This window comes from Pollicipes pollicipes, unplaced genomic scaffold (genome assembly GCF_011947565.3).
Source record: "Pollicipes pollicipes isolate AB1234 unplaced genomic scaffold, Ppol_2.1 Scaffold_6052;HRSCAF=7182_pilon_pilon_pilon, whole genome shotgun sequence".
Lineage (NCBI taxonomy): Eukaryota > Metazoa > Arthropoda > Thecostraca > Pollicipedomorpha > Pollicipedidae > Pollicipes > Pollicipes pollicipes.
Genome location: NW_023596805.1, coordinates 10674376 through 10699375, shown reverse-complemented (window position 1 = coordinate 10699375; position 25000 = coordinate 10674376). Strand labels below are relative to the sequence as shown.

At 51.6% G+C, this 25000-nt stretch overlaps 1 protein-coding gene and 1 non-coding gene across 2 annotated transcripts in view; one reads left to right on the top strand and one right to left on the bottom strand.

The window, feature by feature from the left end:
- Nucleotides 1-15574, top strand: part of LOC119104777 (serine protease svh-1) — a 33216-nt gene extending 17642 nt beyond the window's left edge. Inside the window, exons 17-33 of the mRNA XM_037228498.1 lie at nucleotides 768-892; nucleotides 3223-3304; nucleotides 3611-3707; nucleotides 4182-4341; nucleotides 4605-4728; nucleotides 5310-5407; nucleotides 5803-5937; nucleotides 6593-6742; nucleotides 7755-7871; nucleotides 8343-8470; nucleotides 8898-8988; nucleotides 9520-9672; nucleotides 11228-11377; nucleotides 12447-12554; nucleotides 13116-13245; nucleotides 13769-13948; nucleotides 14540-15574. Coding sequence (XP_037084393.1) covers nucleotides 768-892; nucleotides 3223-3304; nucleotides 3611-3707; nucleotides 4182-4341; nucleotides 4605-4728; nucleotides 5310-5407; nucleotides 5803-5937; nucleotides 6593-6742; nucleotides 7755-7871; nucleotides 8343-8470; nucleotides 8898-8988; nucleotides 9520-9672; nucleotides 11228-11377; nucleotides 12447-12554; nucleotides 13116-13245; nucleotides 13769-13948; nucleotides 14540-14673 — 2162 coding nt within the window. The 3' untranslated portion in view covers nucleotides 14674-15574. The remainder of the gene's footprint in view (nucleotides 1-767; nucleotides 893-3222; nucleotides 3305-3610; nucleotides 3708-4181; nucleotides 4342-4604; nucleotides 4729-5309; nucleotides 5408-5802; nucleotides 5938-6592; nucleotides 6743-7754; nucleotides 7872-8342; nucleotides 8471-8897; nucleotides 8989-9519; nucleotides 9673-11227; nucleotides 11378-12446; nucleotides 12555-13115; nucleotides 13246-13768; nucleotides 13949-14539) is intronic.
- On the bottom strand, nucleotides 10230-10302 carry TRNAR-UCG (transfer RNA arginine (anticodon UCG)). Its single transcript has one exon. It is a non-coding gene; the product is annotated as a tRNA-Arg (tRNA).
- Nucleotides 15575-25000: the final 9426 nt, after the last annotated feature.

Below are 25000 nucleotides of genomic sequence, written 5' to 3'. Positions count from 1 at the left end.
GGCCGGGGACGATAGAGGTGTGACAGTGCTGACGGCCGGGGACGATAGAGGTGTGACAGTGCCGACGGCCGGGGACGATAGAGTGTGGCAGTGCTGACGGCCGGGGACGATAGAGGTGTGACAGTACTGAGGCCGGGGAGGATAGAGGTGAGTCAGTACCGACGGCCGGGGACGATAGAGGTGTGACAGTGCTGACGGCCGGGGACGATAGAGGTGTGACAGTGCCGACGGCCGGGGACGATAGAGGTGTGACAGTGCCGACTGCTGGGGACGATAGAGTTGTAACAGTGCCGACGGCCGGGGACGATAGAGGTGTGACAGTGCCGACGGCCGGGGACGATAGAGGTGCGGCAGTGCTGACTGCTGAGAACGCGTCGTGTACCGCGCCGTTTGTGGCATCAGCCGGTATGGTCTTGTCTCAGCGTAAATGCATGCTGCGTACTCCTGTCCGGGCGCTGATTTCCTGTTAAATCATCGTTGGCACTGATCTGGCCATGTGTCGACTGCTTTGCGTTGAGATCAGCATGCTACTTGTTGGTGTCGCCAGGGGTTCTTTCTTCATCCTACTGTACTTATTTGTTAGACGCTTTTGCTAAGTTCTGGAAGTTATTTGGAGCCTAGCAAATACCCATATACGCCAGATCCCATCGAACTGTCTCTTGGGCGTATGACCTGACCCAAGGACATTTGCATTTAACGTTGTACACCTTCCGTTTATGAATCACCTTGTCGGCCTCACTGAGAATCACACATGTGTGTGACAACAGAGACGACGGCGGAACTGGTCCCAGCTATTGCCCGAAGACAAGAAGATAACGGCTGTGGAGAGAACATGTTCCAGTGCCAGCCGGGAGAGTGCAAGTTCTTCTCCTGGGTCTGCGACGGGGAGAAGGTAGGGCTCATGAGAGCATCCAACATCTGTCTGCTTCCTCTTCCTATTCCCTTGATTTTACCACTAACACGCGCCCGGGTGGCCGGTTGGATACACTTCGCTCGGGTGGGGGGAGTGTCAATTTCACCCCCCCCCCCCACTGAGATCTCATGAACTAATGCAGCTAGAGATACCAAATCCACAGGGTGTGTTGACCTGTACGTCAAATCAACTAGGTCAAAGTTTGAGGTTCCTAGGTCGTGACCTTCGGGTCAAATAAGCTCAAACAAAGTTAAACTCCAGGTCGGTCTCCAAAGGCCCCTAAACCTGGATAGCTGCTTAAGCAAAAGGTCACATGCTCATCTAAGTTCAGTGACCTTGTTCGACCTTTTGAAGGTCATGGTGACCAAAATCATACAAGACCGCTTTGAGTTTTGCATTTGGATCCGCGACAAAGATTACGCCAGACAGTATGTTCCTAATAACAAAATGTTGACCGGGGTTATTCTTGGTCAGTGACCTATTATGACCTTTAAAAAGTATATGGAGGGTGTGTAATGCGGTTCCTGTTACCAAAAATTGGAAATGAGCACCAGGAACTACCCCATACAGAAAGCGCTAGAGTAATAAAGCAGGCTAGTTTTGACCTCGTTTTGACCTTCATACATGACCTAAGGTTGATGTAACTTTTTCATTCATTTGTTGTGTTGCCTAAAACTAGTATCTCAGAGATGTATAGCTTCGTCCAACACTCCATTGTTGGATAAGATTGAACAATTCCCTAGAAATTACCATCGCTGATACCATGGTCTGACTTTGACCTGCCATAGGTCAGCGACCATACGAGGTACATCTAAGGTTTTTGATGCTAGACGACCCGCTATTTAATTGTCTACAGCTATGCAACATTTGGGCGGCTACGCCGCGCGTTTGGACATCGTTCCGGAAAAACCTTCGGGGAGGATCAATTTGATCTCCCCCCACCCAGCCCGAGCGCGTGTTAATGCATTTGTGTGAAATTCCTACAGATGTGCATGCATGTAACATAAGCCTTTTAAAGGGAGTGTTCCTACATTTGTATGGGGTTTGAACTGAAAAGGCCATCTTGGAGATCATTTCGATGCAGCTTACAGCACTGCGATTCTTCATACATAATCCCTGTAGTTTCTAGGCTACACGCTCTGCAGATGACAGTGCAGACTGCTTCCGGTGGTGGCTATTTCAAGGTCACTGAGACATACAAGACGCCATAATACCGCCATTCATATCCTGCCATCCCATTAGATGAGCGGCACTCAGTGGCCATGAAAAAGGTCTGCATATTATTGGGTCGTTCATATCTGGCGTTTGTGAGCACGATTTCCAGATATAACATCCGACGGTTGGTCTTAATCAATGTTGTGCAATGTGCGAAGATATAATCAAACAATGACTGCACTTGAGGAGCAGATTAACTAAACAGGAAATTTTGTTGTCTAGAGCAGTGTTCGCCACCTCAAAGTATGCTAATAATTATGAGTAAGCTTGGTTCGTCATATCTGTGTGACGCATGCTTCAACATCTTCAGATGTGGGGCATTTCCTTTAAATATCCAGATCCCAGGAGATACAAAGCGCAAATGCAATTCACTTAGCGATGTGCTAGCGAGCAGTCTTTTAAATGTCAAGACTGGATGCTGTTGCACCTCTGAAGAAAGTAACCATGCGCTATCGCCACCGAACGGATGGCTGTCTGTGAGCTACATTGGGCTCAGTGCAACTTGCTGTTTTTGGCGTCGGGTGTGAAGTCAATTCGCCATTGATCCAGAGGATGATGGCGCTTCTAGTAGAATAGTTTACCTTGCTTGTCGCCCTAACTCATCACATTTTTCATCATTCTGGGCTGAGGATCATGTAATTGTAACCGGGGTTGACGCGGCGTAGGGTCCGTGGAAAGACACCCGACTGGGCGCAAGTGCATGGCGTAGATGTAGCGACGGTGTCAGTTCCATCTGTCGAATCAAACCATTGAGGCAAAGTTTATGCCTCAGCACGTTGCTAGCCTGGGAAAAATAACTAGCCTATCATTGCACACAGCGAATGAGATGGAGCATCAAAGTGAACAGCGGAGTTTATTTCATAACACTGGCTGCGGCATGTTGACTGGCATATCGACCACAGCAAAATAACTTAATGTCATTGACTTGGACCAAACCATTGACTGGCTTGGTTCCGTCCATGTGCTGACATGTGACGATTGTCTCGGAACAGGTTTGCATCAGTTGTTAACGTGTCTATCACGCCTGCTCCACTTCACTGAAAGATGCGACATGATGCCATCCGGTTGATGAAATCCGCCCGGTTTATCCGCAGGACTGCAGCAACGGGAAAGATGAATCCGACTGTCACAATCACCTACAAGACTACAAGCTCACGCGTGGAGCCAAGCTAGTCGGTAAGGCGACGATAGATCGCATGGAAAACGTACTTAACGCGTGTGCAAAATGTAAACAATGGTCCGCAAAATGCAAAGAAGGGTCGGCAAAATGTAAAGTAGGGTGTGAAGTAGGAGTTGCGTTGATAATGTAGTTAGCTTTACCAGCAACTTTGCCTGCATCCTTTTCGTGCCCAAATAGCATTGAGTTTGCTACGCAAGGACCGTTGTGAGTGCTCAGTTCTGAGTTGGCTTCTTCAGCCAGCTCAGACACTTGATCAAAACTCCGATCCGAGGACACCGTGTTTGAAACGCTTCTCTCCTCAGGTTATGACGTGGAGAAGTGGCTATTCACCGAGCTGAAGACATGTGCCAGACGCTGCTCCGAGACCAAAGACTTCCTTTGCCGGGCCTTCAACTACCTGTGAGCTGATTACTGGGAACATGCGTGGCATACGAGCGCAGGTTTTCAAAGCCCACTTGGCTTTTCAAGGCTCATCGGGACCAATGCTTGTGACGTCATATGTACAACGTCAACAAGTAAAAAAGCACATTCTTTTTCTGGATAAAAAGCGCAAATTTACAGACGTAGTTGAGAACGCAGCCTCTAAATGGCGCTCTCGTGCCGTTCTCAGCCCACTTGTATCGTGTGACCCAATTGCCGGATTACACACATCTGCTGGCTTGCCCCGCCGGTCAGTGGTGGAGGAGGCATCACGTCTGGCGGAGGTATGCTGCGCATGGCGTGGCCTCGCCCGGGAGCCAGACACTGACAAAAGCCAAAAGTTGGATCCCTTTTCCCAAACAAAAGCTGTTTATGTGACTGCCCATAGATTACCCGGTTTCACATCTGGGTTCATGTACCGTGACCTCGACCCCTCCCCTCCGTCCCCCTCAGGCAGTCGGACGAGACGTGCTTCCTGCTGGACTCGAACGTGGCGCTCTCGGGCGCCATCGAGACTGATCCCGAGTTCGAGCTGTATGAGCTGCACTCCGAGATCCCAGACTGCAGCGACAAGTTCATCTGTCCACGTGGCAAGTGTCTTAACGCCAGCCAGGTGCGTCGACAGCCGAAGACTCCTTGACACGGCATGCAAGGGGTTTTCTCTTCGCTTGTGACGCGTCAGCATTAATGATTAACAAACGCGAGCTTATGTTTGATTATGTGCTGCGGGAGTGGAAAGACAAATGAGCACACCAGGCTGCACACTCTCAGTAATTGACAATCATAAATTGTAGCATTATGCGTGCACAAAGTGGCGGTGGGTGTGGCATTCGTGTGACCTGTGTCGGTGACCTCGGTGTCGACCTGTGACCTCAGGTGTGCGACGGTCGTCGGGACTGTGTGGACAGTGCCGATGAGGCGCGCTGTCAGTCCAAAATCGACTTCGACATTCGTCTGGTCGGAGGGAAGAGGCCAAGCGAAGGTCGCGTGGAGGTCAGAGGTGAGAGCTCCAGGAGCGTTGCTGATTGGCGAGCCCTCAGTCCGAAGCCCGAATGCCCCGGCGAGAAAGGCACTCCAGCAGAAGAAGCGGCGACGCTTTACTCTGCGCCGTTGAACCAAATCGGCTCACGCGACAGTGAGCGACCATGCATACGAACGCCTGAGCTTGCAAATAGGTGGACGACCTACATCAAGCGGTGAAACACGCACTCGGAGATGCGTGGAGATCATAACAATTGGTTTAAAACGGTATTCCTTTCTCGACGACGAGACTTATATATCACGTGAGCGGAGATGCCGGCCCTCTGGTTTTGCTGGACCAGTTTTTGCCGGCACGGAGCATAAACTATTTGTTCACAATATCCCACTGTGTGAATGCTTAAGTGCAATGCTTTCTTCAGACAAGCACGCTGTGAGAAGACAAATGTGAAATCCGAGTTAGAACGGTATCAATGGATGGTGGCATTTCAATCGAATCTGAAGGCACAGCATAAAAGTGCGACTGGCTGTTGCCGCGAATTGTCCACGATCGTCATGAAAAATGCGGTGACATTGACCTTGCCTGACCTCTGTCTGCGTCAGCTCTGGGCCAGTGGGGTGTCATCTGCGACGATCTGTTCTCTACTGTGGATGCTGACGTCATCTGTCGATACATGGGCTACCCACTCGGCGCCTCGGAGGTAAGCTCTGCAGCAAAAGAGGCGCGCCCAACGCACGCTCTCACCAACTGTGCGAAGAACGTCCAGTGCGCTAAAATACGCGCTCTTTCGTGAGCCGGTTGCCAACGGGAACGAGCGGCATTTACAACTTGTGTGATACCGTTTCGGCCCATCTGCTTGCATTACATTTTCATGAACTATTCAACGCATCGGCTCATCTGACGTAACAAGAAGACAGGAAGTGTGATATTTGACCAAGCTTTCTACTCAGTTGTGCTTTTAGTCGCATTGCTTTAACCAAATACGACACTAACTACGATTGGTCCTGGCGTTCTAAAGCAGGCTCCCTGGAAGTGACCCTCCACCCAGAGCCGCCCGCGACGCAGCGGACGTTGACCTCTGCCCTGACACGACAGGCGGTGACGAACGCCGGCTTCGGCGCCGGCAACGGCCGGTTCCTGATGGACGACCTGAACTGTCGTGGTGACGAGCAGTCCCTTGCCGACTGCGACTTCGCCGGCTGGGGCAAGACAGACTGCACCGAGGCCGAGGTCAGTGTCGGCCCGATCATGCCCCAGCTCTCTCTGTTCTACATCGTCTTTGTGTGCTCGACCTTAGGAAAGGTTTCAAGTTTTGTTATATAGCGTCAGCGTATTGGAATGCATTTTAAACGTTTATTGTAAAGTTAAAGTGCAGGTAATTAACGTAGACCACGTCACATTGCATTTGTAAAAGCTTTTTTGAAATTCTGAATCAAGTTCAGCTTTGAACAATTTTTGGGCAGCGACAAAATTGTGGCTGTGTTAAAAATGGTAGCCAAATGAATACAATCGACAGTGCAGTAAACTGCACTGTACTAAAGGGCGTAGTACATAACGCATATATTTTTTTCTATAAATTTATTCCGAATGGTTTGCATGGGTGACTGGGTTCATAGTACCTGCTAAGCATAGCTTGTCGCGTGCACCTTAAACCCACCACCCAAGTCGTTTCGCCCAGTTCAACGGATAAATTTGCCCCCGCCCTTGTGCCAGACAGGAATGCAAACTTACAACCAGCTTTTTCGCTGATTCAAGAAGTTTTGGACGTCCTATCACTGTCAATTGATGTCATGGGTTGTGTGTGTCCGCAACATAGAGCATTTCTACACAGCACGCCGACATTGTGGAATGCCGAAGCACTACCAGTTGTCCGTGCCTCCGACAGGTGGCGGGGGTGAAGTGCCGCGAGGCCGGCGAGGTATGCACCAGCGACCAGTGGCGTTGCCGCAACACCAAGTGCATCGCCCTGACGTACGTCTGCGACCAAGTGGACGACTGCGGAGACTTTTCCGACGAGGAGGACGAGCTGTGCAAGGTGGGCCAGCAGCCGCAGGGCCGCGCTAGCCGCCCGGTCCGGACACGGCCGCGGCCTACACGGAGTGCCTCAGCGCAGATCCTCGTGGTGGACCCCGTTTATCCCCTTCTAAAATTGACACACGTTTACGCTTTTTACATATCGGAATCAATTCAATCTATCTGCTTCTGTCGTTTGTCATTTGTACGCAAGAAAAAGCGGCTTAGATCCGAGGAGAAAGCAGAATTTTGGTGGTACATAGGCCAGGTCTGTCTCGGAGCCGGTCCAGTCGTTGAGCTGTCATCCCATCAAAATTCCTTAATGAGGCTCTGATCGAGGCTGTTTCTGAAGGTGACGTCGGTGGGATAAAGGATCATGCTGAGAGCGTGCTTGATTTGCTGGCTTGTATCTAATGTTGCGCCGGTGCGAACTGAGCTGCTATTTTGGTTTGATACCAGCCGCACTCAAGTCGAATGCTTTCGGAATGTTTGAGTCCAACTTGCATCTGAAGCCATTCAGATTTGAGTTTGAGTCCGGGATGAACTCTCCGCACTCCAGTAGAATGCATTGGAATGTTTGAGTCCAACTTCCATCTGGAGCCATTCAGATTTGAATTTGAATTCGGGATGAAATCCGTTATTTATTCAAATTGATGAGCTAGAGTGACTCCAATTTATGTGTAAAAGGAATCGATTTGTCAATGCGAAGCCTTGCGCTTGGAGCCGACTCCAGCCCCGAGGTGCCCGAGCTTATTCGCACTAGATTTCTCCCAGAGCAGATCAATGTGATAACTTCAGTGAATGCATCTCAATCACCAACACCGCAACAGATTGTTCCAGAGCCTGTCTCAGAAGAATCGATAGTTTTGCGGTGCAAGTCTTGCATACAACGCGTTGAACTGTGCTCAAACGCCTACCAAACCCAGCACCCAAAGTCGAGAGAAACCTATCGACGAGGCAGTCTTGTAAGGCTGTGGTGTTGTGCTGCCGACGTGTGCCGGTGTATTGCTGACATGGGTGGGGGCCGTCGGCAGCTGCCGCTGCAGGTGCGCCTGGTGGGCGGCACCAATAGTTCGGGACGGGTGGAGCTTCGCTACAAGGGCGTCTGGGGCACCGCCTGTGATGACGACTTCGACTCAGAGGATGCTCAGGTAATAAGCGTTACATGAGCGTTTGGGTCACCGCCTGTGATGACGACTTCGACTCATAGGATGCTCAGGTAAGAAGCGTTACATGAGCGTCTGGGGCACTGCCTGTGAGGACGACTTCGACTCATAGGACGCACAGGTGAGGACCGAATGGGCGACAATACGCGTTTGGCGCCTGACTAATTCATGACACTGTCGTGTTTTTTATCCGTCGAGGAACAATGTAACGCTTCGATGGTGGGGGCAGGGGCAATATCCACTTTTTGGTTACTTCTTCCAGACAACGCGCATGATGCCAGTGCTAAACGTTTAGAGGGATAGAAAGTGCTGAGGGCTCCCCTCCGAGCCCCATCCTCCTGGTGCCAGCGCCGCTGTCTCTGCTCTGTCATATCTCCGTGTGCCAGGCAGCGTTTGGTTAGTGACGACTCGTCCGCACGTGTCTGACGACTGACCGCCGGTCCCCCGGACGCGCAGGTGCTCTGCAGGATGCTTGGCTTCGAGGGGGCGGCCGTTGTGCACCAGAACGCCAAGTTTGGACCGGGTACCGGCCAGATCTGGCTCGACCAGGTCAACTGCAAGGGAACAGAGAAGAGTGTCGATGAGTGAGTTCTCGTTTAACAGCCGGGGCTAGGCCCGGCGCCGGACAAGGCTTAGTGGGGTGGATCTGATTGACCGACGGGTAGTACACGTGAAACCTCTTCCTTTTTTTTTGCTTGTACATGTCACGTCCTTTCTTACATCAATTCTTCTTGATTGTGTTCACGGATGTGTCAGTATAGCATCGAGAAGCCCGGCAATGGCCGCGGGCACACGAATCTGGCGGCATAAATGAACGTCATGGCGGTCCCATGAAGTGTGCAAAAGATTCATGGATGGACGTTTGCTATTGTAAGAATGTTGTTTCCTGACAGCTTAAGCGACCAGCTGATGCCAGACGCTTTGAATGACCTTTAAATTTAATTCGCTCCGCAAACATGCAAGCTAATCTCAATCACTACATGTATCTCAACGGTGGCCTGCGACTGGTAGGTGCTACCATCTGCCCTGGGGTCAGAGTAACTGCGCTCACGAGGAAGACGTGGGCATCAGCTGCCACGCCAGTCCTACCTCGACCAACAAGGTACTGGCCGGGCGCGGCCGCATGCCAACAGCCCCGGAGCGGGCCCGCAGCGCTGTGTGCAACGGCGCTAGTGCGGACTTATAGCTGGGATGCTCTTCGACCCTTGGTTTTTTGCGCTAGATAGGCATTCACTGATAATGCAATACGGAATAGTGCAAATCGTCCACTTTTAATTGATGCCCAGGCTTTCCCTTGAACAATGTCTGCCCTAGATCAGGATGATTCGTGGATAATGGCGGAACACAATATTGTTGACTGGAAATGCGGTTTGTTTACGAGTTGCTCTGGTGTCTTTTTCCGTGACGACATTGGGTGGACAATGACGTGATGACGGCATGGTAGACAACGACTAAGCATGTCCATACGAGTAAACATCTGTGGTGATCAATGCCGTGCAAAATTTCACATTTTCATGTTGCTAGAACTTTTTATTCTTGCACAAGTCTCCAACAATTTTGTTGTTAGCCGCCTGGCCAAGGGCGGCGCGTTGCGGCAGCGTTACTAACTAGCATTGCTCGGTGTTCCCACAAGGTGGCAAGACCGACTGACCGTCCTGTGCTGAACAATACGCTGCCGGCGTGGTGCGGCCGGCGAGTTGTCCCAGACACACCGATCGTACCTCTGGACCAGAACCCGAAGATCGTCTCCGGGAAGACAACTGAGCCCGGCTCCCACCCGTGGATGGTGAGTCAACACCGCATCATCCAGACGGTGTCAGGGTCAGGGTCAACGCCGCCTGACCCAAGCACGCTACTGTGCAGTTCGGCCGGCGGCCCGGCACCAGCTACCCTACGTCACGGAAGTATGGCTTCCAGAACAGGATAAATAATCAACTGTCCAATGCTTCAGCCACAAGATGTGGCACTTCCCATACTTCGCATATTTTCTTACCCCTCTCGCGTATTGAAAGCAACATGAAGCCCTTCAAGCCCCCAAACTAGCCAGTGAAACCTAACTCCCTAAATCAAGGCACGATCACTAATCCGCGTGAATCGTGTTCAGAATCTAATGTGAATCGTGATCAGAATCTAATGTGAATCGTGCTCAGAATCTAATGTGAATCGTGCTCAGAATCTAACGTGAATCGTGCTCAGTGCACACAGACACCGGACAACGAAGCAGCACATGTCCACGGGTGCCGTTCCCAGCGCCCCTCGCACAGCGCCAGTTGGTCGTGGACAGCATGCTGAAGCACGTAGGACCGCGGGGAAGGGCTTAGTAGTGCGCCAAAACCCAGCATCCGACCGTGACAGGACTCGAACCTGCAGTCTTCTGATCCGAAGTCAGACGCCTTATCCATTAGGCCACACGGTCACGGCGGTTCCGCAGCTCGGCGATGAGAACTCTCAACCAGCGCAGCGGTGGTCGATACCGCTTCGCGCGCGGCAGCAGCCTGTAGCCGCCGTTGTCATGGAAACTGCCCCGTTTGCGTCTCTACGATTCTCTCTCCTCATGACCCACACATTTGCCAGCTGACGCCTGGCGCTGACAGCCAGCCACACGATGGGCGGGTGGGCTGTTCGGAGTCCTTGGATCTCAGTCACGGCGGTGGTTCGGCTTCGGTTCCCCCGCACAGGAAAATCGAAGCCGGCGGGGAATCATGGTGGTACTGTGATGTCGCGCGAGGCCGCGGCACACTCAAGTCGTGCTTGAGATATGAGAACATATTTTTCTTGAGCTGATCGGCTAGGCCTTGGCGATGCCTATTACTTGAATTCGTTGCAACCGCTTCTGACGGATTCGCGCAGTTTTCAGCAACAGGTGTGGTACGTTAAACTTGTGCAGGGTAACTTGTTAGGCGTTTGCATACGGACCATTCGACCTAGCTGTTTCTCCAACAGCGTATTGCCAAAAGGTGGGCCAGCATACACGGACCACACATCAGTAACATGCTTAAACCATGGGTCCGTCCGTTTGGGGTGTTTTAAGAACTGACGTCACATCACAGCTGTCAGATTAGGCGAAGGCATTCAACCAGCTGTGGGGACGAATGCACCGGCTACAACTCGCCGCCAGATCTAAAGCTGTCAGATACAACCGCACCTGATCTGCGGTACTATATTCCCTCATCAAACATCTTAAGGTCCCGAGCACAACGACCCATCCATCCTCATTAGCCAGTTGGGGCGGTCCGTGAGCTAAGTGACGGACGTGAGCTCGTACCCCGCCATCGTGAACGCGTGTGACGCCGCCGTGAGCTCGTGCTGTGCCGACATCAGAGCGTGCGCCGCCGCCGCAGGTGGGGGTGCGGATCAGAGCCGGCGCCGAGACGGCGCACTGGTGCGGCGCCGTGATCGTCTCCGAGTATCACATCATCTCGGCCGCCCACTGCCTGCTCGACTACCCGCAGCAGGTGTACGTGCTCCGCGTCGGAGACTATGACAACCAGGTGAGGTGCTGCGCCAGACTGATGGGAGACTTCGACAACCAGGTGGGGCGCTGCGCCAGACTGCTCAGCCGCTGCGCCAGACTAATGGGAGACTTCGACAACCAGGTGAGGCGCTGCGCCAGACTGATGGGAGACTTCGACAACTAGGTGAGGCGCTGCGCCAAACTGCTCAGCGGCTGCGTGAGACTGACCGGAGACTTCGACAACCAGGTGAGGAGCTGCGCCAGACTGGTCAGAGACTTCGAGAACCAGGTGAGGCGCTGCGCCAGACTGCTCAGCCGCTGCGCCAGACTGATCGGAGACTTCGACAACCAGGTAAGGCGCCGCATGGAACTGACCCGAGACAACCAGGCGAGGCGCTGGACCGATTGGGTGTGAACTGCGCACGGACTAACACAACCAGTTGAGACTGAGGGGCTGTTAGGTTGATGAAAGACGTCACTGATTGGCTGAGTCGCGGCGGGCGGCCTGAACAGGAACCACGACAACCAGTGTGAGAGTATTGGGCGTCGGTCGGAGTAGGGACTGAAGCAGCGCTCTGAAGTGATCCTGTGACGAAGCACGGAGATAGCCAGTGAGTTTTTGCGTGGTTCAATTGTGAACCGACGGCTGCTAGACCAGGTGACGTACGTTAAACCAGGAATTCTACCCAGCACCACGCGAAAGCCCGGTTAGGCCATGGTAGGATCAGCACGACCCAGGGCCGTGCTGGTCCTACCATGCTGCCAGCACAAATGAAGACGGCAGCACAAATGTGAAAGCACAAAAGAAGGCGGGCACAGTAATGTCTGAAGAGCCGAGAAACGGTACGGGGACCGTTCTTATCTATTGGGCTGTAAACATGTATGTTTATAAAGTGGTCATTTATCAAGGTCGCTTTGCTACACCACCTTTCACATTCGGCAGGATGCTGCATTTCTCGGGTCAATGACTTTCTGTTGAGTCTGCTTTGTTCAGGCGTGCAACTTTGTATTTTTCACTGGATGATGAGTGGTTTGGGGTGGCCGTGAATGGACGGATGTTAGCTATGCTTTATGGAGCTACTAATGTCTCATTTTTCGCATCTCAGGTTGAAGATTCGGAGGAGGAAGAGTTTACCATCGAGAGAATGTATCCTCATCCGGAATTCAACAAGGGCACCTACCTGAGCAATGATATTGTCATCATCAGGGTCAAGGTAATGCAAGCGATTATGCGGGGTACACATAAGCTTATAAAGCACTTTGTAAACACTTCGGTGCCGCTTTGAAGAACATTGTGAACACTGTCATGCTTCTTACAGGGATGTCAAATTTTGTCTGTAGGCTGCATTTTGGCTGTAGGCTGCAGCATAAGGTGTCTTTATACGGTTGTGCTCTTGCATCCTGCTGAATTTTCCGCAACATTCTCAAGCTCACAGCTCTGCTGGTTGTTACTGATTTTCATTTTTTCTGGAGTGTCGTAGCGGGCTTGCACCATGCCGGCTGCAGCAGCCCTGCTCGGGTTCTGCGTTCGTGACGCTTAGGCCAGTTGATTCATGCAGAGTGGGTGGCTGTTTGCTTGGCCGTCGTCATGACAATCTTACTTCTGCAATTGGTGTGACATAACTAGCATACGTTTATACTACAGTGAAGGCGGGATCATTGTTGTCAGTGGTGTCATGACATCTGCGCTGGGTCTGCCTCGCGTCACACAACCGTCATGACATCACTGCCCCTGTCACACCCTCTGTGACGTCATTGGTGCCCGTGTGCCGCAGTCAATCCGAGGGCGGGGCATCCGGTTCGGTGCGATGGTGCAGCCCGTCTGCCTGTCTCCGGCAACACTGGCTTACAAGCCGGGGAAGAAGTGCACCATTGCTGGCTGGGGTAGCACCGGTCGACGAGCAGGTCAGGCAGCGACGCAGGGCCGAGGAACCCTGTGGGGAGGTCGCTGGCATTATGACACAATGTGGTCCGGCCGCTTCCCACCGTGCTACTTCCGGTTGTTCCTAGTTTTCTTCACGTTTAAGCTCTTTTTTCTTCCTAGATTATCCCAATTTTCCTAATAGATATTACGTATAGATGTTTTAGCATGTTCTCTATTTCAGCGTTCGATGCAAAGCAAGTTGATAGGGATAATTTTTACTGCTTTCCAAACTTGGAGGGACCGGGAACGGAACCAGCAAAAAGGTCATGTCTTGCTTCGCGCTGATTGGCTGCGTGCGTAGCCCCACGAATGGGCTGACACTGCATGCCAAATTCATAGGAGAGCAGAGACCATTGCTTTGAATCTTGCCGACAATCTCAATGCCCAGTTCACTATTCACGCCACGCAGCACTTAGTGGCGAGCAGAACCTCATTCCAGAGCGGAGCCATGGACCCGGTCAAGCGTGCGTTCCGTTCTGCTGACCGCTCCGCGTCCGTTGCCAGGTTACGCCCGGCGTCTGCAGTCAGTGGTGTTGCCGCTCCTGCCCATCAGTACCTGCACGGCACCATACGTGTATGGAGAGCGCAAAATCACCGATGGCATGTACTGCGCCGGATACCTAGAAGGAGGCATCGATACGTGCCAAGGAGACAGCGGTGGGCCCATGGTGTGTCAGCACGAGGGTGAGTTCACAACGGCCGGCTTATGGTGTGCCAACGGCGGGGTGAGTTTGCGCAGAGAATTTCAGCTCGATGACTTTACCGACACTACGCATTGCTGTTCCCGGATCGTTGAAGCTCTAGTGTATCACAGGTGTTAGGTGGCTGCTGTGCGTCTCGCTCTTGCAGCTGAGAGCTGCGCGTCTCCGGGCCGGTTTGCCTCCTGTGTGGCCACTTGCCAGCTCTGCCTGCCTGGTGACTGGTGCCTTTGTGACTGGTGAATGGTGACTCCTGACTGATGACTGGTGACTGATGACTGATGACTGCTGACTGGCGACTGATGAATGGTGACTGATGACTGATGGCTGATGGCTGATGTCTTGTGACTGGTGACTGGTGACTGGTGGCCGATGATTGGTGACTAGTGACTGGTAACTGATGACTGGTGTCTGGTGCCTCGTGGCTGGTGTCTCATGACTGATGTCTGGTGACTGGTGACTGGTGCCCCGTACCTGGTGGCTAGTGACTGATGCCTCGTGCCTGGTGCCTGGTGCCTGGTGACTGGTGCAGTGTTGTGCCGCGCCCTCTCACCGCGGTTTTCTGCCGCATCCGCAGGCGTGAGCGTGCTGTACGGGGTCACCAGCTGGGGTCAGGGCTGCGCCAGGGCTAACAAGCCGGGCGTCTACACCAAGATCACCGAATACCTCAACTGGATCTACCGCACGATCGAGGAGGATTCGCATCCGTAGAGCGCTACGTCATACTATGTTGCGCGGGCAGAGGAGGCATGGGAGTAATTCTGCTGACGTTTGACAGTTGACTACGTTTTCGTGTTGTGCTCGTGTGATGGCTTACATTGATATGAACTGTGACACACACGCGAGTGTGAATTATGTGCTGCCCAGGGCTGGTTTATCAGCAGAGCCATGGGCGGCATTGACATCCAAGGATGTCGCCTCTGTTCAGTCGCTATTAAGAAGCGGGGAGGAGAGGGGTCAGCCCCCAACTCTGGTAAAAAAGCGGGCAAAATTCGGGGAAGCACCTTTTAAGCCCCCTCCCCCAATTTATTTTGCGGAACTACGCCCCTGTTGGCAGCCTGACCTCAACAGATTAGGCGGAACGACTGGAAGCCCATTCTTTCGATGGACAAATATATTCCTGCGGCTACAACTAAATTGTAATGCGACGAAATACAGCTAGAAACGTCTACAACGTGGAGATTGTATTATTGGGCCAGCCACGTTGACCATGGTCGTGTGTTTCTGCGATGTGCTGCGGTGTTCTAAGCACTAGTCCCGTTGCGCCGGGCTGAGCCGCATGCGGAGGCGGCGCTGAAGTTTTGTCAAGTTATGTTAAGGCGTTAGGAGTTTTTAGACTCGAGCTTATTCAGAGAATGGTTTCAAAACCATCAGTGCTCGTTTCAAACCACGTGAAGAACCTGAAGGTGGTAGAAGTAGGACGTGCGCCACTCATTTTGACATGCTGCGATACGTATGTGTAATCTGCGTAGAAACTTGAAGTGCATACATCCTGAGGGGTAACTTTCGAAGCTAAGTGTCAGGTTAGGATGTGTCACAATATGTAAGTGCGCTATATCTGTTGTCGTCACTTTGGCAACAATAAATGTTGGTCACCACCATACCCACATGGCACGGCATGTTTTCCTCTTCTTTTTCTTCCACTGGCAGCTCAACAGCGACAGAATCTAAGGCGCCAGAGACAGCGGAATGGGCACCACATCTATGTGTTGTAGATAGCTGCAGATGCCCAAATACATTATTGCGCACGTAACGACCCTTCAAACACGTTAACTGCGTCGATCTCCTGTCAACTGCCAATCAAATGCTGTGTTAACTCACACATTTTTCGCCAAGTAAGTGGAAAAACGCATTTGTATAGCGCTTGGCTGTATGCTGAAAGGGATTTGTCAAGAATCACTGGAAATTATCGGAATCGGAATTACATATTCCATTTCCAAAGGCACGCATAAAACATCCAAGCGACGAATAGAGGACTACATGTTACAGCTAGCTATAGCCAGTTAGGTATAGCAGTTACGTATAACCAAATTATGTTTGATCGTCAAGTTATACAAGGTCTAAATAGGTAGCTGACATTTTTTGGGAGCACAAGAGTTCAAGCGGTAAAACACGTGCTGAATAGTAAGATATACCATCTATACTAATGGCAACGGTCGTCCCTATATAAGATGAAGGGTGACTGAGAAGTTTTTTTTTGTTGACTTCCGGTGATTTCGGTCGTGACAGCTTCCAGAACATGGAACTTCCTCCCGTGTGATGATGATGTTATGATGGGGGTATTTCTGGTGAGGTCATCTCGGGTGATGCTCCGGCCGCGTTCTTTTATCATGTCCTCTTTTGGAGCACCGTCATCAGAGTGTATCCTCAGCCGCCTTGATAGCGTGGTGCTGCAGGCCATTAGAGAAAGTGGCGAGATCACAGGAAAAAGAGCCGACAAAACATCCTTGCACGTAATTATCGACAAGTCTGATTAGCATACAAAGATCAACGAAATGTTTTCAGATGAAGCCAAGTCTGAACCTTTCAAGCGAGACCCTGCGTCCAGCTTGAAAACTAAAGTGAGCATACTGATCAACTGCGCCGGTGCTGTTTATTTCCTGAAGATTATCGGAGAATGCCAGCCCAGCTACGCCTAGCTATTTCTGCTATTTCAGCTATGTCTAGCTAATTCTGACAATGTCAGAATTCACAAAACAGAAAATCTGTTGCGCCCGATTATTTCACATTGCTCAACTCCAACTTACCAACCGACCATGCAACTCAACTAAAAAAAGAAAAACTTAGAAAAAAGGAAGAAACTTTCGTGCAAAACTTAAAGCCAATCACTATGCTTGCTCTCGTATCTATTGACAAAGTGAGCAAACGCATGGTTTGCTGTGGCTTTCTCTTGTAACTGAAAAGTGGATAACGCAAATTGACTGACTGATGTGTAATGATCCCTGTCCGTAGGCCAACATGGCCGCCAGTGTCATAACATTCATCACCAGCGGTACTTCGGAAAGTGGAATTCGGCTATAATAAATGTTTTCAAAGATTCCTTGCACGCTTTGTCGTGGGAATATGCAGTCATTTATAAATGCTGGTGGACCTGTCATCACGCGCAAACTTGCGCCTTTACTTGAGCGCAGCGTGCACTTAATAGTCACGTTTCGACACGATTTGCATCATTTAACAGCAGCAAAGCGTGCTCCAGCAGCGCTGCGTCATCAAAGATCGACAAGCGGCATTCATTTAGGCATGAACTAAGTATGAGTAGCTTTGTTTGTAGTTTGAAGTGGCTATATTACACCTCCCAGGGCAATTGCCTCTGTTTTTCTGTTCACTCTGGCGCTATGATAGCATATGATTGTGTGCAACGTGGTAAGAGCGTCATTATTCCTCGTCTATTACGCGTAGGGAAACGGCCTTCGTCATTGTGCAATCAAAACAAGTCTTCAGCATTGGCTATTGAGCAGCCGACGACGGGTGTAAGGGCGAGTGGCTCCAGCACCTGCCGAGACCAGCGCTAGGTCCGACATAACGACGTAGGGTCAGATTTGCGCCGAAATTCACAAGGAACTGGGGCCAGCAAATAAAATCAGGCCATTGTTGACATGACAGCTTGGGAGGTTAATGGCCCTCCAGTCGTCAAAATGTATCCCGAACTGTGGGACGATAGCTTCGCAAGTGGAAAGACTGCTGACATTTATTTTGAAGTCGGTTGGTCTGTTTTCCAAAAAGTAAGGATGAATCGAATAGATGGAAATGTGAGCAGAGAGGCTAATGCTGCTGGTTTACGCAGTCACCAGAAGGTCTAATCATTTTTGAGAGGTTCTATCCATATGGATATCAGGATGGGACAATATCACCCCCTCCAAATCTGGCTTGCCTCCCTAATTAAAGCTCCTTAAATACATGGAACTCATCTAAATGAGTCAAATCTGGATCTGAGTGAAACCAAACACATTTGCAGGAATCCTGAATGAGTGGAATAGAACTTATACTCTAACGATTTTAGCCAAAGTGTACCGTGTAAATTGCAAAAGTACCCATTTCCATGCAATGGATCATTTGGACACCCGCCTTTTCGGACTCACCAACAAATCATTCTGATGACAAGCTTATATTATAAGCGAAATTTCCTGTGGATCAATTTGAAGTACTCTGACAAAGCTTGGGGTCTTTCTCACCACTCACAGGCTCTTGCAGCCTTAACTTATAGGAAGCATGTCACCATAACTCGCTGTATTTTCATACATGTGTTCGTCAGCAGGTCTCGTGTTCTACTGCAACCGATTTTTTACTGTAGCAAGTCTTCAGATAATCAAATATACCATGTTTAGCCATTCATCGCATCTTTACAATATTGACCGCAATTGCCGATGTGAGGGATATGCATTGAGGACAATGTCACGATGAGTTCTCGTTTATTTTGGTGCTGAATGGGCATGTCTGCTCATGAAATAGCTATTAGCTTATTGCTAGCCACGCTCTCGATAAGAAATGCACAGATATTGAAAAGGGGCTGTGGTAGATGACCGGGGCTAATTGAAGTGCTGTGTTAGACAAACAACTCCTATTTCAGTCCGAGCAATTTCAAACAAATTGTTTTCATTTATTTCAGCGCTGCTGCGAGTAATATAATGCTAATCAGGCGTTTCATGATTATTTAACTGCGGTTTCCTTGTCACTGTGTCAAAAATGGAACACCTGCTTTGAATGAAACGCTATAGCTCGAGCACCTCTACCTTGTTTAACAATGTACAAGTTTTCACGGCAGACGGCCGAGAACATGGCTTCAAACGCTTTTGCAAGCTTAAGCCTCACGCTGGGCGAGTGATTTTCACCTTCGAACAGCGACGGTGTGGGCCCCGAGCCCTACGTAATGTCTTGAATGCAAAGCATATCTTGATATGCATAGTATTCTTTATCTCCTGCTGTCTTGAATACAAGATGACATCCGCCCACGCAGCTCAATCGGTTAGAGCGCCTCCCTCCCAACCTACTAATGCACTGGCGGGTCGGCGAACGCACCCACTCCACCCACTACAGCGGGGTAGGTGGGTTTGGGTCGCTTCGGCACTCGCTGTTCTCCTCCAGCTGAGATGACCCGCGGCCAGTTGTGACGCTGGCTGGCTTGGACAGCCGATATTCAACCCAAATATTTCGGGGGCTGCAATCCAGGGGCGTCTAAATCGATTCCAATCTTTCGATTTCGGTCAACCGAAATGGCAACGGCGGGCCAAGTCAACTCATCACCTGATCCAAAAATATATCGCAGACCTATTTGTGTGCGTTGTTAAGAGCGTACATTTCCATTTGGCTTGGCTTCGATACCATCTACTTTATGAGTGCGCTCACTCCGCTACTTATCATTCGCCACGCACCGCATTGATATTTGCATCCGAGACGCGTCGGTATGTGCTTGCTGCATTTACAATCCCGTATCCCGCTGAAGCAGATTTCGAATTGCCTGCGCGATAAGTTAGTGACGACCTCTCTCGTGCCAGTTCTTCTCGCGAATCAGGCAAATGTGGGTCTTGTCGATCCAGAGCTTCCTTTGTTCAACACCTCTTACTCACCAACATTCGATGCACAGCACAGAGGGTTTTAGGTTCTAAGAAGGGCGGGACTGTGAGCTGCACCGAATGGTCCTCAAGGTAGCTATTTGAACACCCCCATACAAATGCAGAATGCTTCCTTGATAATTTGCTTATCAAAAGCAGTGCACAAAAACTTTGACAGTACATAAAATCATTTCCTTTTGCTTTTCGAGCAGTTGTGCTGCAACATTGCCCATGTTGTTGTTCTGTTTTGACAGCGTGTGTTTAAACACATATACTTTTCTCCTTATTGTGTAACTTTGGTGTGTTACACGTTTGAGTTGTATTGATGTCACACTCTTGTATATCCGGATGAAGACAAAAATTTATGCGGGGAACGTTCATCGCCCGAACCTTCCTCTTCGTTCATTTTCGTACTCTTCTCGTAAATATTATGTATTTTGGTCTTTGGAGCGCTAGAGGGAACTGAGAAAAGAGGAAAACATGCTTTACAAATGCTTCCATGGCGGTTGCGTATTCTTGAAAACATTTGTTAACGGACGATGCGCGTGAATGGGCTGTACCCCGCCTGCACACAGGCACATCCGAGCGCGCCTGGTTATCCCCACGGGCTTACGATTGCTTCTCGAAACAGGTGAAATGGGAGTCTTAAGCAGTTTACAAATTTGCAAGTTTGGATTAAATTTTCCAGATTTAAAATAGGATTCTTCAGGAACCACATCCGAGCATCCACACGCTTATGAAGAGAGGTGGGGAAGGGGCGAGCGATCACCGGCCGATTCCCGCCAATGTTGCAAGCGGTTCATCCCATGTTGCGCGAAATTCACGAAAAACTGGCTTACAGATAAACTATATTTTCTATATGTCATATGAAAAATATATGTCATACGTCCCTAGTAGTCAGCATCTCACACCCGGTTTCCGTCAGGCAGGGGTCGGATTGGCCAGGAAATTATATGAATTATGTTGAATGCATCCCGAAATAAGGCAAACACAGATCATCCATTGAACGCAACAGGTCTTCGTGCGCGTTTGAAGGAGTCGGCTCCCTCGCTCAGCGAAGCAAGCCGACAAGCACAGGTAACGATTAAGGTTTCGGTCAGATTGTACAAGTTACGAAAGTTGCGAGAAAATTCGAGCACATACAACAAATTTATTTTCTATCCTAAAATACTGGGTTACGCCATCCGACTACGACAGATGTAGGCACACAGAGCTTGTTTAAGAAAAGTGTGTATGCTCGTCCTACATACAAAAGAGGACCAAGCGGGCTATATTAAAGCAGGGGTACATGTATGCACTGTGGACCAATTAGCGCCTAAGGCAGACAGTTTCCCGGAGTTCTATTTTCTGTTGTGTGGTGTAAGGGATGATAATTAGGACCAACGTACCGAGACAGGCGTCCCATCTGCATTATGCACCAACAAATAGAGATTCTCGTCGATAAACATGCAGCAAAGAGGTCTCACGATCAGTTCGTAGTCACGCGGAGGTAGCCGGTCGAGGTCAATGGCTGCCCACGGCGGTTGGGAGTAGGGCTCAGATAAGGAAGATCTGAAAGAAGGGCATTCGTCCTGTGTCTGGCATTTTCAGGAGAATCCCCGGTCATATAGATTTTGCCACTTTATTTTTGGCACGTAGTACTTGAAGTTCCAGAATTCATTTATGCCTAACATGCTGCGATCAAACCAGTTGCCTCTTGTAAGGCAGTCGGCAAAATCCAGACTCTAAAATCTTTTGTGTACTGTATGGGGCGTGAATTCAAATGATAAATTCTGATCAGTCCGTAACCAGGCCGTATTTTGACATGTCATGACATTTGACAGAAGTTTTGTCATCTCTCTCTGATTGAGTAGCAGCAGAAAACAATTGTAGGCATGTGTGTTACCTGCAGTTGTAGGTAAACGCCTTCCAAGTAAAGTTCCTTAAATACCCTGAGCCCGCTACCCCCCCCCCCCCCCCCCCCACTCTCCGAAACGTTCCCACGCCTATGGTAGGGTGAGTAGTAAAGGAGGGTACGGTATGGATTATTTCGTTATCGTGGCAATTGACAATGAGTAATGTGACCAACCGTTGAATTTAGAGGTAGCACACAAGCTTTCACTGGTTTAAGCTTAGCATATAGGAAAGCAGGATGTCTATGCTACGTAAGACCCTTTGGTTCCTGGATGACATTTTGTAAACTGTACATCAGGACCAATCATACTGTGCTTGTTGCTCAGAACGCACCGGAACAAGCTTTGCGCTCATTTTGCAAAAAATATCTGAACTCATGTAGCGTGCTATTCATTTTAACACACTGAGATAGCATGCTAATCTGTCTAGGGTATTCTGTGCTTTCTCATGTTACCATTTTCATTCCAGCCTTGTGGCTCACTGGCACGACATTGTTAGAAATAATCAGCTGGCCATTTAGCTCACGAAGTTTGCCGAACATGTGGTTCAGCTCATAGCTCAAAAGAGAATATTTCCTAACTAGCCGACCTAGCTCACGACTCACCCCAAAAAAATTAACAGCCGACTCACGATTCACCGCATGTCGAACACAAGTCTGACGAGCGGGCGCGTCACAAAAACTCAGTTTCTTCTCCCAACAGTGTGTCTTTTCCGGACCATGACCTTTGTACGTACCACGTCTTAGCTGTACAGATATTGGCTAATCTGTAAGTTCATGTCTCCGCCACGGCCGATAGCACCACCGAGCCCTGGAGTCGGCACACTGAGAATCTCGAGCGCTGAGGCTGCGGCGAAGAGGACACGTGCTTACCCGTGTTGAGTCGCCGATGTCCCCATTTTGGTCGGGTATCTGTGTGTGGGTTTCGATCAGCCAGTCACCGTCAGACTGCCGATCAGTCAGTCACCGTCAGACTGCTGATCAGCCAGGCACCGTCAGACTGCCGTTCAGCCAGGTACCGTCAGACTGCTGATCAGCCAGGTACCGCCAGACTGCCGATTAGTCAGGCACCGTCAGACTGCCGATCAGCCAGGCACCGTCAGACTGCCGTTCAGCCAGGTACCGTCAGACTGCTGATCAGCCAGGTACCGCCAGACTGCCGATTAGTCAGGCACCGTCAGACTGCCGATCAGCCAGGCACCGTCAGACTGCCGTTCAGCCAGGTACCGTCAGACTGCTGATCAGATAAACACCGCCAGCGCTGATTGGTCGTCCGCAGAAGTCCATGAATAAATGTGTTTCATATCCGCAGGAGCACGTGATCTAAGTTGCGGTGACACCCTCGTACCTTCCGGCTTACGGCGACAGGTCCCAGCGCATGGTATCCTGTCTGCGGTCTTCTGTTACCTCGCAATAAAATCTGCAGACGTAAAGCTCGGCATCGCAACACCAGTTTCAAGTTAAGTTACAAGATAAAGTATCAGTCTATCGTTGCTATGCTACTATGTAATTTCCAATGCACATTGATGGTTTGGACCGTCGTGTGTCCTGGGTGGAGTAGAACGCAGCATCCATACCGACGGCCCATCACAGTTTCACCGCAAATCCAATGAAAGGCGTCCCTCCATAGCAACAGTTCTGTGGCCCTGTCAATACCGAAGACGTGCAATATCGACTCGGGGGGGGGGGGGGGGGGGGGGCTGGACTAAGCTGGACTCGCGATCTAGCCGTGACAGAAGGCTGGAAGAAGCAGTGACGGACAAGTGGTCTTATCTGCGTGAAATTCAGGTGTGGCCGCCACAGACCATACCCTGTTGCGTCAGCGGAGAGAGTCCAACCAAAAACTCAGCCAGCATGGCCGTCTGTCGGCTCCCACTGCTGGTGCTGCTGCTGATGCGAACGCTGCCGGCCGCCACTGCCCAGCCGGTGCCTGATCACTTCATGACAATGTACCGGTCGACTGGGGGGGAGCTCTCGCTGACGGGGCCGGGGCTGCTGCTCGCGCTGGACGGCGTGTCGGCCTGCGTGTGCCAGCTCCGCTGTCTCGCCTCGCCCGCCTGTCAGGCCTTCGGCTTCAGCACCGGCCAGCAGCGCTGCCAGCTAGCCGCCTCCGCGTCCTACCACGCCCTTCTGCGTCCCAGCGCGGCCGCCTGGGTGTGGTCCGAGCGGCGGGGTGTGGTGGGCGCGCCGTGCCCCACAAGCTGCCAGCTGACGCCAGGTGCCGAGTGCCAGCAGCCCACCTGCCTCTGCGTGCCACCGCGCACGGGCAACAGGCACGGCCACTGCCAGAGGGCGGGCCATCTGGAGAAGGGCGCCGCCGGCGAGCTGGCTCTCAGCGGGACGCTGCACCACGAGGCTGACGCGACGACCGAAGCTTGCGCCAACAGCTGCGCCACCACGGACGCCTGCGTCGGCTTCGACGTGTGGGAGACAGGCGGCTGCACCTTCTACGCCGACGGGGAGAGGAACTCGACCTCGCAGGAGACGCGGCCGACGCCGCTCATGACGTACCTTTGGCGCCGGTCGGCTCCGGACGGCGCGCCGCCGGCCGCCTATAAACCCGTGGCGAACCGCTGGCTGGCGGTGAGGCCCGTGCTGACGCTGGCTGCCGCCGCCTGTCTGGAGGACGGCGCCGTGCTGGTGCCCATCTCAGGTGGGGAGATGCTGGGGGTCCTCGCCGAAGCAGGCGCCGACCTGCTACCCTCATCCAACGAAGAGATCGCCGTCGGTCTGTACGCCGCGCACCAGCCAGCGTACCAATCAGGCAGCCCCAACCCCATCGACCTCATCACCAGCAACATGACGCGGCCGACCAGGCTAAACTTCCAGTTCGACGCAACGCCAATCGGCGACTGCTTTGGCGTTGTCTTCGACGGGTACCAACTGCAGATCATCAGCGTCCGGTGCTCGGAGCAAACGCAGGCGCTCTGCCAGTTCATCGGCACGAACCTGGCGCTCGGCCGGCAGAGCTGGGCGGTCCCGCCGCTGGCGAACGGCGCGGCAGCACTCGCCAACGACGGTGACCTGCAGACCAGCCCGCGAGGAGGCGAAGATCTCAACGGGTTGTCCTGGGATGCGTCTTCGGAGTCCGCCGCACTCTGGACGGTGGATCTGGGCACCACAGTTCAGGTGGCGGCGGCGCTGGTGGCCACGGAGCCCGGCTGCTGCCAGGTGGACGGCCGCCTCCACGTGCTGGTCAGCGGTAGCAGCAGCGACTGCGGCGGCTGTTGCCGGCTGGTCGATGACCCGTTCGTGTCGCTCGGCGGCGCGCGCTTGCTGTGGTGCGACACCGCCGTCACGGGCCGCTATTTGAGCGTTGAGTGTCCCGGTGGTGGGACGCTCCGCCTCGCAGAGGTAGCCGTGTTTGGAAGTCGGCTGCACGACTGAGCTCAGCTGACCACGCTGCTGACGAGTGGAGGATATGACTCTGTGAACAGCGATCACTGTGCGCGTATATTGCTCCTGCAGCTTCTGGGCGCTGGCGATTATGGCAGATTGATTTGGCGCTTACTAGACACCGCGCTCAGCTGGCTGACGTTGTTACTTGCGCACCTCTAGACGCCGCGTTCAGCTGGCTGACGTTGTTAATTGCGTACTT